Raw genomic sequence first — 18,082 nt, 5'->3', positions numbered from 1 at the left:
CACAGACAAAGCGGGGAAGCGGTCGTCTCAGGAAGGCAGCACGTAAATTTCAAACACAGCAAACACAGACCCACACCCCTTACTTTCCTGAGAGGTCTCACGTATTTGGGAAATAGTACGGCACTCTCGTCTCAAGGGATCCTGTCCGTGACGCCAATTTAATGTCCCGATCCGATGTCGGGAATGTCCCGATCCGAAGTCGGGGGAGGTTTCGATATGATCCCAAGAGCGAGATTAAGACACAAAACGAGATCAAATGCCGTATACCCAAAACAGCAACTTTTAATATCAAAAGTAGAAAATTAGTAGCGATAGGATAGAATAGAGTAAAAAGACAGAAGTCAAGCAGGTATTCAGGATAGATTTGCAAGAATAGTCCCCACCATGGATCCGTGGCGTCCCGGGGGTCCAAGTCTCTCGGTGTTCCGGCGGTGGGCGGTCGCTCCGGGGTCCGCGGTGTTTCGGCGGGGTCGGCAATCGCACTGGGGTCCTCTTGGCAGTCCCTTTTATTCTCGTTCGAGGGCTGCAGTTTCCATGGCAACGACATGTCTCCGCATTCCTGAGTCTTGACTGTCCAAGCACGTGCCAGCCGGAGATCTTTCACACCTTACTAGCCGGAGATCTCTGTGGCCTTGCAGCCATTCTTACCATATTCAGCAGCCAAAGGAATCCTCGCCCAGATCTTTCACGCCTTGCAGCTGATCTTATCATATTCAGCAGCCAAAGGAACCCTCGCCCAGATCTTTCACACCTTGCAGCTGATCTTATCATATTCAGCAGCCAAAGGAACCCTCGCCCAGATAAGCAGTCTTTGAGACAAAAGTTCTATAATTCAGTCTTTCACAGACGCCACCACTGAGTGCTGCCGTGCCGGACATGCTAGAACTTCAATACGAACTGGAGTCAAAGGCAGCCAAGTGGTACGCCACAACTGATATCGCCAATGCGTTCTTCTCAATCCCTTTGGCGGCAGAGTGCAGGCCACAGTTTGCTTTCACTTGGAGGGGCGTCCAGTACACCTGGAACCGACTGCCCCAGGGGTGGAAACACAGCCCTACCATTTGCCATGGACTGATCCACACTGCACTGGAACAGGGTGAGGCTCCAGAACACCTGCAATACATTGATGACATCATCGTATGGGGCAACACAGCAGAGGAAGTTTTCAAGAAAGGGGAGAGAATAGTCCAAATCCTTCTGGAGGCCGGTTTTGCAATAAAACCAAGTAAGGTCAAGGGACCTGCACAGGAGATCCAGTTTTTAGGAATAAAATGGCAAGATGGACGTCGTCAGATCCCAACAGATGTGATCAATAATATAACAGCCATGTCTCCACCAACTAACAAAAAGGAAACGCAAGCTTTCTTAGGCGTTGTGGGCTTTTGGAGAATGCATATTCCAAACTACAGTCAGATCGTAAGCCCTCTCTATCACGTGACCAGGAAGAAGAACGACTTCAGATGGGGCCCTGAGCAACGACAAGCCTTTGAACAAATTAAATGGGAGATAGTTCAGGCAGTAACCCTTGGGCCAGTCCGGGCAGGACAAGATGTGAAGAATGTGCTCTACACCGCAGCCGGGGAGAATGGTCCTACCTGGAGCCTCTGGCAGAAAGCACCAGGGGAGACTCGAGGTCGACCCCTGGGGTTCTGGAGTCGGGGATACAGAGGATCCGAGGCCCGCTACACTCCAACTGAGAAGGAGATATTGGCAGCATATGAAGGGGTTCAAGCTGCTTCGGAAGTGGTTGGCACTGAAGCACAGCTCCTCCTGGCACCCCGACTGCCGGTGATGGGCTGGATGTTCAAAGGGAGCGTCCCCTCTACACATCATGCAACTGATGCTACGTGGAGTAAGTGGGTCGCACTGATCACACAATGGGCCCGAATAGGAAACCCCAGTCGCCCAGGAATCTTGGAGGTGATCACGAACTGGCCAGAAGGCAAAGATTTTGGAATATCCCCAGAGGAGGAGGTGACACGTGCTGAAGAGGCCCCACCATATAACAAACTACCAGAAAACGAGAAGCAATATGCCCTGTTCACTGATGGGTCCTGTCGCCTTGTGGGAAAACATCGGAGATGGAAGGCTGCGGTATGGAGTCCTATACGCCAAGTTGCAGAAACTGCTGAAGGAAAAGGTGAATCGAGTCAGTTTGCAGAGGTGAAAGCCATCCAGCTGGCCTTGGACATTGCTGAACGAGAAAAATGGCCAGTACTTTATCTCTATACTGACTCATGGATGGTGGCAAATGCCCTGTGGGGGTGGTTGCAGCAGTGGAAGCATAACAACTGGCAGCGCAGAGGTAAACCCATCTGGGCTGCCGCATTGTGGCAAGATATTGCTGCCCGGGTAGAGAACCTGACTGTAAAAGTACGTCACGTAGATGCTCACGTACCCAAGAGTCGGGCCACTGAAGAGCACCAAAACAACCAGCAGGTGGATCAGGCTGCCAAGATCGAAGTAGCTCAGGTAGATCTGGACTGGCAACATAAAGGTGAATTATTTATAGCTCGGTGGGCCCATGACACTTCAGGCCACCAAGGGAGTGATGCAACATATAGATGGGCTCGTGATCGAGGGGTGGACTTAACCATGGACACTATTGCACAGGTTATCCACGAATGTGAAACATGCGCTGCAATCAAGCAAGCCAAGCGAGTAAAGCCTCTTTGGTATGGAGGACGATGGTTGAAGTATAAATATGGGGAGGCCTGGCAGATTGATTATATCACACTCCCACAAACCCGACAGGGCAAGCGCTATGTGCTCACAATGGTAGAAGTAACCACAGGATGGCTGGAAACATACCCTGTGCCCCATGCCACCGCCCGGAACACCATTCTGGGCCTTGAAAAACAAGTCCTATGGCGACATGGCACCCCAGAAAGAATTGAGTCAGACAACTGGACTCACTTCCGAAACACCCTCATAGACACCTGGGCCAAAGAGCATGGCATTGAGTGGGTCTATCACATCCCCTACCATGCACCAGCCTCCGGAAAAATTGAACGATACAACGGCCTGTTAAAGACAACACTGAGGGCAATGGACGGTGGGACATTCAAGCATTGGGACACACATTTAGCAAAGGCCACCTGGTTAGTCAACACTAGGGGATCTGTCACTCAAGCTGGCCCTGCCCAATCCAAACCCTTACGTACTGTAGAGGGGGATAAAGTCCCTGTCGTGCATATGAGAAATATGCTGGGGAAGACGGTCTGGGTTACTCCTGCTTCTGGCAAGGGAAAACCCATCCGTGGGATTGCTTTTGCTCAGGGACCTGGGTGCACTTGGTGGGTGATGAGAAAGGATGGGGAAGTCCGGTGTGTACCTCAAGGGGATTTGATTTTGGGTGAAAATAGCCAATGAACTGAATTGTACGATGTTAGTTATTACATAGTACTGTATGTCATCACTTTTATGGTTACCATATGCCATATTAACAGTATTACAGTAAGAAACACCCAGATTAATGTAGGATGAACTCCGATGAAACTGAGCAAGGTGCAATTGTCCTGGTTCCAGCTGGGACAGGGGTAACTTTCTTCCTAGTAGCTTGGGGGGTGTGCTGTGTTTTGGGTTTGGTGTGAAAGGAGCGTTGATGGCCCGTTGATGCTTTGGCTCTTGCTGGGTGATGCTTGCACCGGGAGGGGGGAGCACAGCCGGGGTGGTGGACCCAGCTGGCCAATGGGGTATTCTATACCATGTGACATCATGCTCAGTATAAAAACCAGGTGTGTGGGGGGGGCTCGCCCCCCGTTCGTGACACGCGGTCGGCGGTCGGTGAGCGGTTGTGTTGTGCATTGCCTGCTTTGTGTCTTCTGTTATTGTTGTTGTTCTCATTGTTATTATTACTGTTCTACTTAGTTTTATTTCAATTATTAAACTGTTTTTATCTCAACCCGGGAGCTTTCCTACTTGTGCCCTCCCGATTCTCTCCCCCATCCCACCGGAGTGGGGGGGGTGATCGAGCGGCTGCGTGGCGTTTATTTTTGCTGGCTGGGGTTAAACCACGACATTCTCTTTTAATTAATTTTAGTTCTTTCCTTTTTTTGATTGTTTCAAAATAAATTTTTTCCTTTTTTTGATCTGAGATTAACTTGGATGATAAAATATATTCAAAATATGGACACAAAATGTATCTTCCTCCATTACTTCAGAAGGAACAGTTTAGGCAGATTTTTGTCCCATCTTCTTGATTCCAATTCAAGAGAAAAGACACCTTGAAATATAGAACTCCATACATTCTTGTATGCCCAGCAGCTATGGAAAACTGCATTTGCATTGATGTAGCTAATTGACTCACTGTATATATGCATATGCATATTTTGTTCAGCCATCTCTAATTCAGAGTCCCTGTAAAATGGAAAGAGCAATCTCACGTTGCCTTTCTGCTCAGGGAAGCGAGGCAGAGAGCAGAAGCATACCCGTGAAAGCACTGGGCTCCAGTGGAAGCTCCTGATGATGCAGCGCCATACCAGACTCCAGAAAAGCATGAGGTAGTTTGGTTTCCAAGCTACACTTTAAGAGCACATCATGCTCTCACCCCTGTTTCTGGAGAAAAATGCTAATTGAGAAAGAGGTGGTACAATCACATCCTTGTTCCTTTCCATCCCCTTCAGACAAGCTTACCGCAGTAACTTCACCATCCTCACTCTTTATCTTGATCTGTACTCAGTGAAAACCACTGGGAGGTAAAACATGTTGTAACAGCCTAGAACATAATTGCACTATAGATATTGCTATCAAAATCCAGCCCCAACTCAGATACGGGATCATAGCAGTCCTTTTCAAATCTTCAGGATCCAGTTCTTCACCAACCTTTTTTTTGTAGGTATTGGAGTCTGCAAATATTTGTAAGTTTTTCTGCATAGCTGCAATTTCCAAATGCAAAACTGAATCTCAGGAAAAGACAAGAAAAGAAAATGCTCGTTTTTATCACTAATACGCTTTAGAACCAGGTAAGGTTTACTTTTTTTCCCCCCCTGTCTTGCAGCCCCCTGTTCACTACATCTCTGAACACTGTAGTTTTTCCAGAATCCTTGCTGCAACTTATATGACAGCTCTGGAACACACCTAATGACCTGCTGTGGTAGAGCTATGACTTCATATTATTTTATCACAGTGGTCTGAATTATAATCAAAAAACTTCCTTTTGATCTAAATCTGATAAGTTTTTAAGTGGCAAATTAACAGCAGAAGATTTATCTGTAAAATTGCACACAATTGAAAAACTTAATCACGTTAAACAGTTGAAAGACTGTGAAGTAATCTACTTCAGAAGTTAGGAAATAGCTAATTGCATCGAAATCGTGGAGAATTCCTATTGAGAAAATGCGTATAGTAGCAAATATGTACTTCCCTGAATTGGAGATTCTTCCTGCTGCACTTTTTGTGCTATTATGTCAATTAGATGAACAGGTCTGTGTATGTGTTACACATTCTGTGTTCTTGGGAAGCTATTTTGCCTTACCAGAGCTGAGGCTTCAAGGGAACTGGGATAGGAACTGGGTTTGCTCTACCTGGAGGGAACAAAACTGAAAAATGCTAAGGAGCATTAGTGGGTTATAATGGCATTCCAGATCAGTCAAAGGTGGAAAGTATTAAAACTTCCTTAATTTTTGAGTACATGCAGTGTGCTCTGACATAGCCTGTCTGTCGCTGATCATTTTTACCTGATAACTCCCTAATCTGTGTATATAACTTTGGAAAAAGGCAAAGACGGATCAGGGATCAGAGGATGAGGTACTGCTGGAGCTGCTTGTGACTGTGACAATTTTCCTAAAAAATGTGTTTCTGCAAAGTCTTGGGATTTTTATGTTGTGAACATCTTACCCCCAGGTACATCAAGAGCAGGTATGTCTACATCTTAGGCTGCTGTGTAGTTTGGAGGTACGCGAACAGTTTATATATTGGAAGTAGACTAGACTCAGCAGTGCAGCATGTGACACAAGTTAATTTACTCTGTTTCTCAGAGCAACAGGTCCCAGCAGAATAAATGAAACAGCATAGAGCTCCATTACTTAAGTACCTAAACTAGCTCGGGATCTCTGCACTGTCTGCAAACCCAATTTAGGACGCATCCAAAGAAACTGTTCACTTCAGGATACAGCCTTTAGCCTCCTGAATTCTCAGGATGGGACACAGTCTGGGGCACTATTGCAACTGAGTGTCACTGTGACGCACACCACCCCTCCAGCAGATCAATATTCGATATAGCAAGTATGGCAGATGCTATTTTGGCCAGAAGCAGAAACATGTAATTCCAAAGTTAAAAGCATGAGTCTTTGTAGCCTGGGATCAAGCTGAAAACGGCCAGATTCCCACTTCCTGTGTACTGGGACAAAAAATACCACTGAAAAAATAGAATAGATATTACTTTGTACATAAAACACCTCAACTTTTAGATACAATATCCACTGCAAAGTAAATTTCACTTTCTCTGTTTAACCCACAGCAGGCAATCAACAACAGCAAGGTTTGAAGGCTTTGACATTTTGTTTCCTGCTTTTAGACACTTAAGATGTAAGGTGTTAGCATAACTGCTAGCCCTCCTCCACACCAGCACCTAGGAAGGGGCTCAATACGGAGTGAAGAGCAGGTCACGCAACCGGGTACCATTCGGTCGTGGGGTAACGTTTCCTCATAGTATTCCCGGGACAGGACTGCAAGTCGCGGCAGTCACAGACAAGCTGATCCAGACGGGCGCGGTGTGGCGCCCAAGCCGGAGGGTGTCCGAGTTACCTGGGCTCCAGCCGGCCTCAGGCCCCTGAGGCAGCACAGCGAGGGCCCCAGCGACTCCCACTCGCCTCGCCCCGGGACGGGCAGCCTCTGCTGGCCGAGGCTTCCCCGGGCGGGCGGCGGGGCGGGGAGAGGGCGGCGGCTGGGGCCGCGCCCCTCAGGCCTGGGCTCCGCAGCGGGCGCTGAGCGCCCTCTCCGGGCGGGGCAGGGCCGGGGCGGGCAGATCACCCTCGCCAGCTGGGGCAGGAGTCCGTGGCGCCGCTGGAGGCGGGGTCCCGACACTGCCTCCTCCGCCCCAGCCCGGTCCTGCTGGCCCCTCCGCTCCCTCCCTGGCCGGCTCCGGCTGGAGCTCGGTGGCTGCCATTGGCTTAGCGGCCCCATCCGGGCACTCGGCGCAGCGCTGTTGCTCAGCCCGATCGTCCCAATATGGCGGAGGTGAGCGAGGAAAGCGGGCTGGGGCGTCGGGGTTCGGCCGGCTCCCCGCGGGGCCCTGCCGCCGGCAGGCCCCCTGCGCCCGCCTCGCCATCCCCGTAAGGCGCTTCCGGGGCGGCGAGGCGGCGCGGCGGCGCGGGGTGGCCAGCGAGACGGCCGGCAGCGCCGGGGCAGTGGGAGCCTGCGCGACTAGGCCGCACGGCGGGTGCCGCGCAGCGCGGGTGCTGGGTTCGCAGCCCGCGGGCGGCCGACAAGCCGCGGCCGGGCGCGGAGGGGGGCGCGGCCGCCGCACCGGGCTCCGGGGGGCGCGGGACGGACCGGCGGCGGTGCCGCCGCCGCAGCGCGGGCGATGGAGAAACGCCTGGCGGGAGGGAGGAGGAGCGAGCCCTGGGCTGGGAGCGGGGAAGAGGCGGCTGGTCTGGCTCCCTCTGCTGCTGCCTGCCCCTGTCATGTCCCGCCGGGGCCGGAGGGAGCGGGAGTGCCGGGCCGGGCGCGGCTCCTGGAGGGCTTCTGCCAGGGGAGGAGGAAAGGAGAGCGGCAGGCGGGGAGCGAGCGAGGGAAGGAGGGATGGGAGAGGGTGAACGGGATGGAGGGGCGAGCAGGGCGGGGGCTGGGGGCGAGGCCGGCGGGGAGCGGCGGGGGAAGGGGGCATCTCCGGGGGTGGGGGCGTGAAATGGAGACCCCCTACCTGCTGCTGGGCTGGAGGGAGCCCGCGTCTCACCTCTCTCTCTCCTTTCCCCGCAGGCTTCCTTTGGGAGTTCGAGCCCAGGTTCGTCCTCGCCCACCTCCTGCCCCAGCACCTAGCCTGCTGCCCGCACGCCGCTCTCTCCTTCCTGCTCCTTCCCAAAGTTACCCTCTGTTGCCTCGTAGCTTTTCTAACGCTTCATGTTCACATAACTAACTGCCTGCTTGATTTTTAAGAGAAGGAGATACGCGCTGTGGAGTTCTTCCCTTAACTCTGGTCGCAGTTAGTAATTGGCTGCTTGGAACCCAAAATGAAAACAAAGTTTTGTAGTGCTTTTAAGTTAGCATCTCAGTAAAGCCATGTAGCCTGGAGAGAGACTGCTTCTCTTGTTGCTGATAACTGCAGGCCCGTGTAAATTTTTGACTTGATAATATCAGAAAATGTTTAAAATCATAATGATATGTAATTGTTAAGGCTTTAACTGCTGTTAAGGTTCTTTGGAATACTTTACACAAGCAAGCATATTTAACATCAACAGGGCTACTCATGAAGAAATATTTGGGGAATGCATTTGCTTCTGTGTAACTGCTTTCAGCATTGGCTGTTTTTAATTTTTTTTAACTACTCTTATTAAATTTATTGAGCTCGTATTATTTGAATATGGTTTTAAATATTTTAAATGAGCTATTGAGTGTTCAGAGCTACTAAAGAAGTGGGACTTTTTTATCTAAAGTCTGAGTGGAATAGAACTTCCACTTGAGTTACTCAAACATAAAATGAATTAGAACAGCGATTAGAAGCAGTAATCTTGAGCATATGTATATATAAATATATATTATATTAAGGCAGTTGACAGTTCTTTAAAAGCCATAGGATCAGGATGTGATGGCCAACAGTAGAAAAATTCAGCATGTAATGTCATAATTGGAGTAGTATTATCAACTATACTGAGAGTTCTATGAGACCATAATATGAATAGCATGTGAATAAAAAGCATTTTTGGCCTGAATGTTTCCCTACGGTATGGTGTTATGAACTTTCACAGTATTGTCTTAAGCGAGCTAAACGGACAAAGTCTAATTTAATTACCTGCATATAAGGAATGAACGCTTAGCATAAGTGCTGAAAAATTAATTAGATGCTTTAAGACTCAGAAGTGTTAGTATATACAACTGTCTCCTTGAAGGCTAGAAGCAGTTCAGAGAGATACTGCTTTATTTTTTTGAAGAAAAGCATTGAAAATTTGTAGGTGTTTCCTTCAAAACTTCTTTAGAAGTTCTTATGTGGAAATAATTCTTAATAACCCTTTTCTTTGCTGCTTGTAAGCCAAGAATTGCAACAGAGCACTAGTATGTAAGAACTAGAAGGGGAAACCAGAAGTGAAAGAGAAATATCCTAATCTGTTTCTTTTCTCCATCCTGAAAGCCTTAAGAAAGTGAACATTAAAGAACAAAACCACCCTATATTTCAGTAATTTTCATTGTAGAACACTGACTTTGCAGTGCAGAATATTTGCATCTTTAAAACTTGTTGAATCTAACGATAACCTTTCTAACAGTTGACAAAATGCACTTAAAATAATAAGTACTTTTTTGATGACTTATGAGTATCCTCTTGAGTAATGAAAAAGTGTCTGTTGGACCACAGAGCTGTCACAATGACTTGTTAATTAATGTGATCCATTAGAAGCGTTTTGTTATTTCTGGTATATTTTCCTCTATATTTCTTGAAACTCTGCTATGTTTGTTCTTCCTTTTTAGATAGAGTGCTAAGAATTAAATTAGTTTTAATAAAAGATCTCATCTGTGAGGCTAAACTAATCTGAAGCGAGTCTCGCTGCTTATTTTTCTGTTAGTAGGAAGCTGATTCGCAATTTAAGTTAGCTGTTTAACAGTGAAAAACTATGCTAGTTACCATATAAATAGAATCAGTCTATAAATCAGTGTCTTGCAGCATCTGAAATCTTGTGACGTGTGGACTTTATACCTTAATGATGATTTCAAAGGTGTTTTGAACAATCTTTTATTCAGTAAAATGTTAATTTGGGATTGTACTTTCTGAAACTTTGTTTCAGTAATTTAGATACTTCTCCCAAGTACTCTATACCGCAAGAGAGAAAACTGCACCCATTACTTACAAGTATGAAAAGGGAAGGCCAGCTAAAATAGCTGAATTTGTCAGGTAGTTAGGAATTTGTTCCAGTTATTCCATTGAGAGTTCTGATCCTGGATGTAAAAATTCATGCAACCTTATATTTTTTTTCTGTGATGTAATTCCATATGTTGGTATAGAAAAAAAAAAATTACTCAAATTAGGGTTTTTTTTATAGTTGGCTCTTTATCATCTGAGGATCATGACTTTGACCCTTCTGTTGAAATGCTGGTACATGATTATGATGATGAGCGAACTCTTGAAGAAGAAGAGGAAATGACAGAAGAAAACAAAAATTTCAGCTCTGAAATTGAAGATTTAGAAAAGGTAAGAGTGACTTGCTCTCTCTTAAATGTCCATATATATTGTACCTTTTTTAGTGAAAAGAACACTCAACCTGTTCTTTAGTTTGTATTGTATAATGCAGTTCCCTGCAAAATGCCTATGCAGTTCCCTGCAAAATGCCTATGCAGTTCCCTGCAAAATGCCTATGCAGTTCCCTGCAAAATGCCTTTGCAGTTTGTTTAAAAAAAAAAAAAAAAAAAGAAAATTGGGTTTGGTTAGGATATAGCAGTGCATCCTCACAAAAAGGCTGAACTTAGCTTCTCAAAGATATTAGTGTTATGTTAAGTTCAGATTCTTCTTTTTCATTTAATAGTCTTTTCACTTTGGAAGAGAAATTAGTGAAGCAGGTTTTAGAGTCCTATCATCTAATATCACATCACTTCTAAGTTTTATAAGTTGGAAATAAGTTGAAATGGTACATTTTGCATACTATTAAGTGACAACTAGCTGTGTTTCATTCTGTTGGTCAGATTTTGTTTTTCCAATCTGGAAACACAGTCCTGTTTTAGACATGATGGATCACATTCATTTGCTACATAAATTGTAGTTCTATGTCTCAGTTTCATCAGATTAGCATTTGGTGGGTGTACAAAATGACCAGCGTGCTCCTTGGCTTTTCCTATTCCTTTTTACACTCTTTAATTACATGTTTTTCCTATTTACACCTCTTGTTCATCTGTGGCAGTGCATCACCCATTTTAAACGCCTGCTGAATGCTGAACATCCACAAACTGATGCTGCTTGCATTACCATTCAGTGACCCACTTACACCACTCAGCATAACTGCAGATTTTGGTCAACAGAGTTCCAGGAAAGTGTAATTTTTAGCATTAAATATGAGGCTGTGTTTTTGTAGTCCATGTAAAAACAAATTTTCTAAATGTAGAGTTGACAGTGTTTATACTCCTGATTTTTTTTTATTATTATTTTTATTTTTTTGTCCTGCTACCTTTACAATTACATTTTTGCTGATTATGAACTTGCAATTATAATGCCGAAGCAGCTTGCCAAGTCTGGTGGTTAAAATGGAGTTGTTACTCCACAAAATGACCTTATTGCTTCTGTAATAGAAGGAAAAAGAACCGAGAGCCGCTCATCTTAAACACTTTATTACTTTATGTCCCGATCCTGGAAAGACTTGGACATGAGTTTACGTTTCCCATTGTGAAAGGTCTTTGCAGGACTAAGACCTTAGGTGACTAGAGAAAACAAGTAATTTAATCAGTGTATGAATTCAACAAGAAATTTTTAAAGGTAATATAACTTTTAAAGGTATAAATATTGGAAAATATTTCTAATTCTTTGATGACTTGAATCAGGTAACTAAAAAAAAATCTCCATGGTTTGTTGTTTTATTAATTGTGTTAGGATGCAAGTATGATGATATTTAGTAAAATCATTTGATCAAAAGCTGTTGGAAAAAACAAGTTATAAACCAAGCCTTTCTCTTGATTTTTGCTTCTGTATCATTAGCTGTCTTTCTCCTATTACCTTCTGTACTGGTTTTGGCTGGGATAGAGTTAAATTTCTTCATAGTAGCTTGTATGAGGCTATGTTTTGGATTTGTGCTGAAAACAGTGTTGATAACACACTGATGTTTTAGTTACTGCTGAACAGTGCTTCCACAGCGTCAAGGCCTTTTCTGCTCCTCACACTGCCTGCTGCTTGGGGACTGGCTGGGCATCGGTTGCTTGGTAGTGAGCGATTGTTTTCATTTGCATCGCTTGTCTTTCTTGCGTTTTACTTCCTCTCTCTTTTTTTCTTTTTTTTTTTCCTCTTTTCCTTACAATTTTTTAAAATTATTATTTCTTTTAAATTATTAAACTGTTTTTATCTCAACCCACAAGTTTCTTTTTCACTTTTACCCTTCTGATTCTCTACCCCCATCCCACCAGGGGGAGGGAAGTGAGTGAGTGGCTGTGTGGTGTTTAGTTGCCAGCCAGGGTTAAGTCACGACAGTCCTTTTTGGTGCCTAACGTGGGGCACAAAGGGTTTGAGATAATAACAGATTAACCAGAGCGTATTAGAAGTGATTTATATCTGTTAACAGATGCGGGTCACGATATTGATTCATCTGTTCTCGATATTAGTTTATCTGATCTGTGCCATGCTCCTTTTTTTTGCTGTACATGTTAAAGATTGGTGTTGGCTTTTGCAGTTTGCTGTGCTCTGTAGTGATTAGTGATGTTTTGCCTGGGAGATTTGTTATTAAAACACTGGCCTTGAGCTTAATCTGGTATTTGGGCTCTGTAATGAAGCCATTGCTGTACTTTGGGTACCATCGCATGGAGATAATTAACAATTATACTTTTTCCTCTGAAAGATTTTTTGTGGAGGAAATACAGAATGGCACCTTCACCACCACCTTCTTCTGTGATGTTTTCTCCCTTGTTACAATAACTCTTCAGTATCTTGAACATCCTTGGGTAGTCAAAATGCTTCTATTGGTATTTCTTAGGAATATTGTTTTGGCTTTTTCTAAGGTTAACAAGCTATTTAGGAATATGACCCAGGCCCTGTGGCAGTGTGGTTATGGGTGGCAAGGCATGTGGAAGAATATGGGCAGGTATCTAAAGAACTTCTCACCTCTGATGGTCTGGAACTTCACTCCCGAACAAGTGCGGAATCCTGATGAAGTGATAGAATGTTTGGGGCGGGGGGGGGGAGAAAAGATGCCCTGGCTATTCCAAGAGGCACAACTTATCGCACTGTGCTGGGCCCTGGCCAGCACCTACCAAACACTGATCAATACTATTCAGCACCCTCAAGGAGAAGAGAGGGTCTCTGGATCTGAAAACATACCAACAGGCACTATGGCTAAACCAGAGACCCAGCCTTCAACTATATCAGTCGCCCCTATAACTAAAAAGAAACAATGGAAGCGGAACTCAACTCGTTCAGTAAGGGATGAAGAAGCTTCTCCTAAGAGGGAGCAGGAGAAAGAATCAGAAGAGGCAGCCTGTTCTGCAGCAGAGCAGTCACAAGAACAGGAGGAGGAAGGGACTGAAATCATAAATGAGTCAGAAACCACCCGATCCCTATACCTAAGTGAGCTGCGAGATATGCAAAAAGATTTTAGCCGTCAACCAGGCGAGCAAATTCTCAGCTGGTTGCTCCGATGCTGGGATATTGGGGCCAATAGTCAGGAATTAGAGGGTAAGGAAGCCTGGCAGCTGGGATCCCTTGCTAGGGATAAGGCCATTGACAAAGGGATTGGAAAAGGGGCAACCGTCCTCAGTCTTTGGCAGCGACTCCTGTCGAGTGTGAAGGACAGGTATCCCCTCAAGGAAGAACTTGCAAATTCCCAAAGCATTGGTGGTCCATTGGTGGTGGAGGTGATCTATAACAACCTGGATGACAACCAGGTATCCAAAGACCCGGATGAAATCCAGTGCACGCGGTACATGTGGCGAAAGTTTATACGAAATGCACCGACATCATACGGCAACACCCTGGCGATAATGAGCTGGACAGACACAGACACGGAGGCACCAACTATGGATGGATTGGGCAGACAACTCCGAGAATACGAAGATAATCTCACTTCTTCCCTACGGGCCTGTGTCTTGGCTGTGGAGAAACTGACCCAAAAATTGTCCCAGCAATCCAAGCAGGATAGGTTTTCCTCACCCACACCAACCAAGGTCTCAGCTATTAAGAGTCAGCCTTTTTCTGTTCAAGGGAGAGGGTACCGGTAGTGCACACCACGTGCAATCCTGTGGTTCTGTCTGCGTGACCAGTGGGAGGACATGAGGAAGTGGGATGGTGAACCTACCTGGAGACTAGAAGCTCGGGTACAGGAACTGCAAGGAAAAACAACAGCCAAAAAGCATCCATCCAGGAAAATTACTGCTCCAGTGTCTGTTGGGCAGAGTAGAAGGCCTGATCGTACTTTTGACCCTGATGAAGGGACTTCTGGTTTGCAGTTACAAAAAACAAGTAATGAGGACTCTGACCAGGAATAGAGGGGCCCTGCCTTTGTCCACGTGGAAGAAAGGGACAACCGGGTTTACTGGACCGTGTGGGTTCAATGGCCTGGCACATCAGCCCAATGGGAGTATAAAGCTCTAGTGGACACTGGTGCACAGTGTACTCTAATACCATCAGATTACAAAGGGGCAGAATCCATCTGTATTTCTGGAGTGACAGGAGGATCCCAAGAACTGTCTCTGTTGGAGGCTGAGGTAAGCCTAACTGGGAATGAGTGGCAAAAACATCCTATTGTAACTGATCCGGAGGCTCCATGTATCCTTGGCATAGACTACCTCAGGAGAGGGTATTTCAAGGACCCAAAAGGGTACCGGTGGGCTGTCTAGCTTGCCCGGTCTCTCAAAGGACCCTTCTGTGGTGGGGTTGCTGAGGGTTAAGGAACAGCAGGTGCCAATTGCTACCATGGCAGTGCAGCAGCAGCAATATCGCACCAACCGAGACTCCCTGGTTCCCATCCATAAGCTGATTTGTTGACTGGAGAGTCAAGCAGTGATCAGTAAGACTCCTTCATCCTTTAACAGTCCCATATGGCCAGTGCAAAAATCTAACAGAGGGTGGAGGCTAACAATGGACTGTCGAGGCCTCAACAAAGTCATGCCGCCGCTGAGTGCTGCCATACCGGACATGCTAGAACTCCAATATGAACTTGGAGTCAAAGGCCACCAAATGGCATGCAACAATTGATATCGCCAATGCGCTCTTCTCAATCCCTTTGGTGTCAGAGTGCAGGCCACAGTTTGCTTTCATGTGGAGGGGCGTCCAGTACACCTGGAATCGACTGCCCCGGGGTGGAAACACAGCCCTACTATTTGCCATGGACTGATCCACACCACACTGGAACAGGGTGAGGCTCCAGAACACCTGCAATACATTGATGACATCATTGTATGGGGCAGCACAGTGGAGGAAATGTTTGAGAAGGGGAGAAGAATAATCCAGATTCTTTTGAAAGCTGGTTTTGCCATAAAACAAAGTAAGGTCAAGGGACCTGCACAGGAGATCCAGTTTTTAGGAATAAAACGGCAAGATGGACGTCGTCAGATCCCAATGGATGTGATCAACAAAATAACAGCCATGTCCCCACCAACTAGCAAAAAGGAAACACAAGCTTTCTTAGGTGTTGTGGGTTTTTGGAGAATGCGTATTCCAGGTTATAGTCTCATCGTAAGCCCTCTCTATCGAGGGACCTGAAGGAAGAACAACTTTGAATGGGGCCCTGAGCAGCAGCAAGCCTTTGAACAAATTAAACAGGAGATAGTTCATGCAGTAGCCCTTGGGCCAGTCCGGGCAGGACAAGATGTAAAGAATGTGCTCTACACCGCAGCCGGGGAGAATGGCCCTACCTGGAGCCTCTGGCAGAAAGCACCAGGGGAGACTCGAGGTCGACCCTTAGGGTTCTGGAGTCGGGGATACAGAGGATCCGAGGCCCACTACACTCCAACTGAGAAGGAGATATTGGCAGCATATGAAGGGATTTGAGCTGCTTCGGAAGTGGTTGGTACTGAAGCACAGCTCCTCCTGGCACCCCAACTGCCGGTGCTGGGCTGGATGTTCAAAGGGAGGGTCCCCTCTACACATCATGCAACCGATACTACGTGGAGTAAGTGGGTCGCACTGATCACACAACGGGCTCGAATGGGAAACCCCAGTCGCCCAGGAATTCTGAAGTGGTGGAAGGCTGCTGTATGGAGTCCTATACGCCAAGTCACAGAAACTGCTGAAGGAGAAGGTGAGTCGAGCCAGTTTGCAGAGGTTAAAGCCATCCAGCTGGAATTGGATATTGCTGAACGAGAAAAATGGCCAGTACTTTATCTCTACACTGACTCCTGGATGGTGGCAAATGCCCTGTGGGGGTGGTTGCAGCAGTGGAAGCAGAACAACTGGCAGCGCAGAGGTAAACCCATCTGGGCTGCCGCATTGTGGCAAGATATTGCTGCCCGGGTAGAGAACCTGACTGTAAAAGTACATCATGTAGATGCTCATGTACCCAAGAGTCAGGCCGCTGAAGAACATCAAAACAACCAGCAGGTGGACCAGGCTGCTAAGATCGAAGTGGCTCAGGTGGATCTGGACTGGCAACATAAGGGTAAGGGTTAGCTATTTATAGCTTGGTGGGCCCATGACACCTCAGGCCATCAAGGAAGAGATGCAACATATAGATGGGCTCGTGTTCGAGGGGTGGACTTGACCATGGCGCTATTGCACAGGTTATCCATGAATGTGAAACATGCGCTGCAATCAAGCAAGCCAAGCGAGTAAAGCCTCTCTGGTATGGAGAACGATGGTTGAAATATAAATATGGGGAGGCCTGGCAGATTGATTATATCGCACTACTGCAAACCTGCCAGGCCAAGTACCATGTGCTTACAATGGTGGAAGCGACTACTGGATGGCTGGAAACATATCCTGTGACCCATATCGCTGCCCGCAATTCTATCTTAGGCCTTGGAAAGCAAGTTTTATGGTAACACCGCACCCCTGAAAGAATTGAGTCAGACAAGGGGATTCATTTCTGAAACAACCTCATAGATACCTGGGTCAAGGAGCATGGCATTGACTGGGTCTATCACATCCCCTACCATGCACCAGCCTCCGGGAAAACTGAATGATACAATGGACTGTTAAAAGCTACACTGAGAGAAATGGGTGGTGGGATATTCAAGGATTGGGATACACATTTAGCAGAAGCCACTTGGCTATTTAACACTAGATGATCTGCCAGTTGACCTGGCCCCGCCCAATCAAAACCCCTGTGCACTGTGGAAGGAGATAAGGTCCTTGTAGTACATATAAGGAACTGGCTGGGAGAAACAGTCTGGGTTATCCCTTCCTCAGGAAAGGGCAAACCTATTTGTGGGATTGTTTTTGCTCAAGGGCCTGGGTGCACTTGGTGGGTAATGCAGAAGGATGGGGGAGTCCAATGTGTACCTCAAGGTGATTTAATCCTGGGTGAAAATAATCCATGATTTGAGTTGTATGATGGCAGTGTTACATGATGCTGTATGTCACCACTGCTGTGGCCGCCATATGTCAAAGGTATCATAGCAGGAACCTCTCGCTGCTAGCCAGGCTAGAGGCAAGAGGAGGAATTCATTGCAATGTTAAGTTTATGGCCTAGTCCAAAGGGACCAGGGGTGGAGAATGTAACGGGTATACCTTTAAATTGTTATAACCCGGGATTTGAGTTGCATGTTATAGGAAGTACTGCAGCAGAAACCACCTGAACCAATGAAGGGCGAATCTCACAAGAAGCAGTGCAAGTGCAGCAGTGACCCAACTTGAGCTGGTTTTGGTGCCCAGTAACTCCACGCAACACACAACCTCTCCTGTCCTGAGTGAATACTATAACAGATGGAGCCCCAAATCATAAACCAAATGAACTCAATGAACATTTTATAGATATTTATGGACATTTTACAGACATTTTACGGGGGGAAGGGGTGGTTAATGAGCATGTATTACGATAGAGTGGGACCTGAGCATGACGTAAATGGTATGGAATAAGGGGTGGAGAATGTGCTGGTTTTGGCTGGGATAGAGTTAATTTTTTTCACGGTAGCTAGTATGGGCCTATGTTTTGGATTTGTGCTGAAAATAGTGTTGATAACACACTGATGTTTTAGTTATTGCTGAGCAGTGCTTACACAGCGTCAAGGCCTTTTCTGCTCCTCAGACTGTCCTGCCAGCAAGTAGGCTGGGGGTGGGCAAGAAGTTGGGAGGGGACACAGCTGGGAC

At 46.4% G+C, this 18,082-nt stretch overlaps 1 protein-coding gene across 2 annotated transcripts in view; it reads left to right on the top strand.

The window, feature by feature from the left end:
* Positions 1 to 7,090: 7,090 nt before the first annotated feature.
* LOC142074697 (mesoderm induction early response protein 3-like) overlaps positions 7,091 to 18,082 on the top strand; it is a 33,607-nt gene continuing 22,615 nt past the window's right edge. For both annotated transcript variants that reach the window (XM_075135493.1, XM_075135492.1), the window contains exons 1-3: positions 7,091 to 7,179; positions 7,921 to 7,945; positions 10,191 to 10,339. In XM_075135493.1, the coding sequence (XP_074991594.1) occupies positions 7,171 to 7,179; positions 7,921 to 7,945; positions 10,191 to 10,339 (183 nt within the window). In that variant the 5' untranslated portion in view covers positions 7,091 to 7,170. The remainder of the gene's footprint in view (positions 7,180 to 7,920; positions 7,946 to 10,190; positions 10,340 to 18,082) is intronic.

The sequence above is a fragment of the Calonectris borealis genome, chromosome W (assembly GCF_964195595.1).
Source record: "Calonectris borealis chromosome W, bCalBor7.hap1.2, whole genome shotgun sequence".
Lineage (NCBI taxonomy): Eukaryota > Metazoa > Chordata > Aves > Procellariiformes > Procellariidae > Calonectris > Calonectris borealis.
The sequence above is the reverse complement of the archived record's forward strand: the minus strand, read 5'-3'. Positions and strand labels throughout refer to the sequence as shown.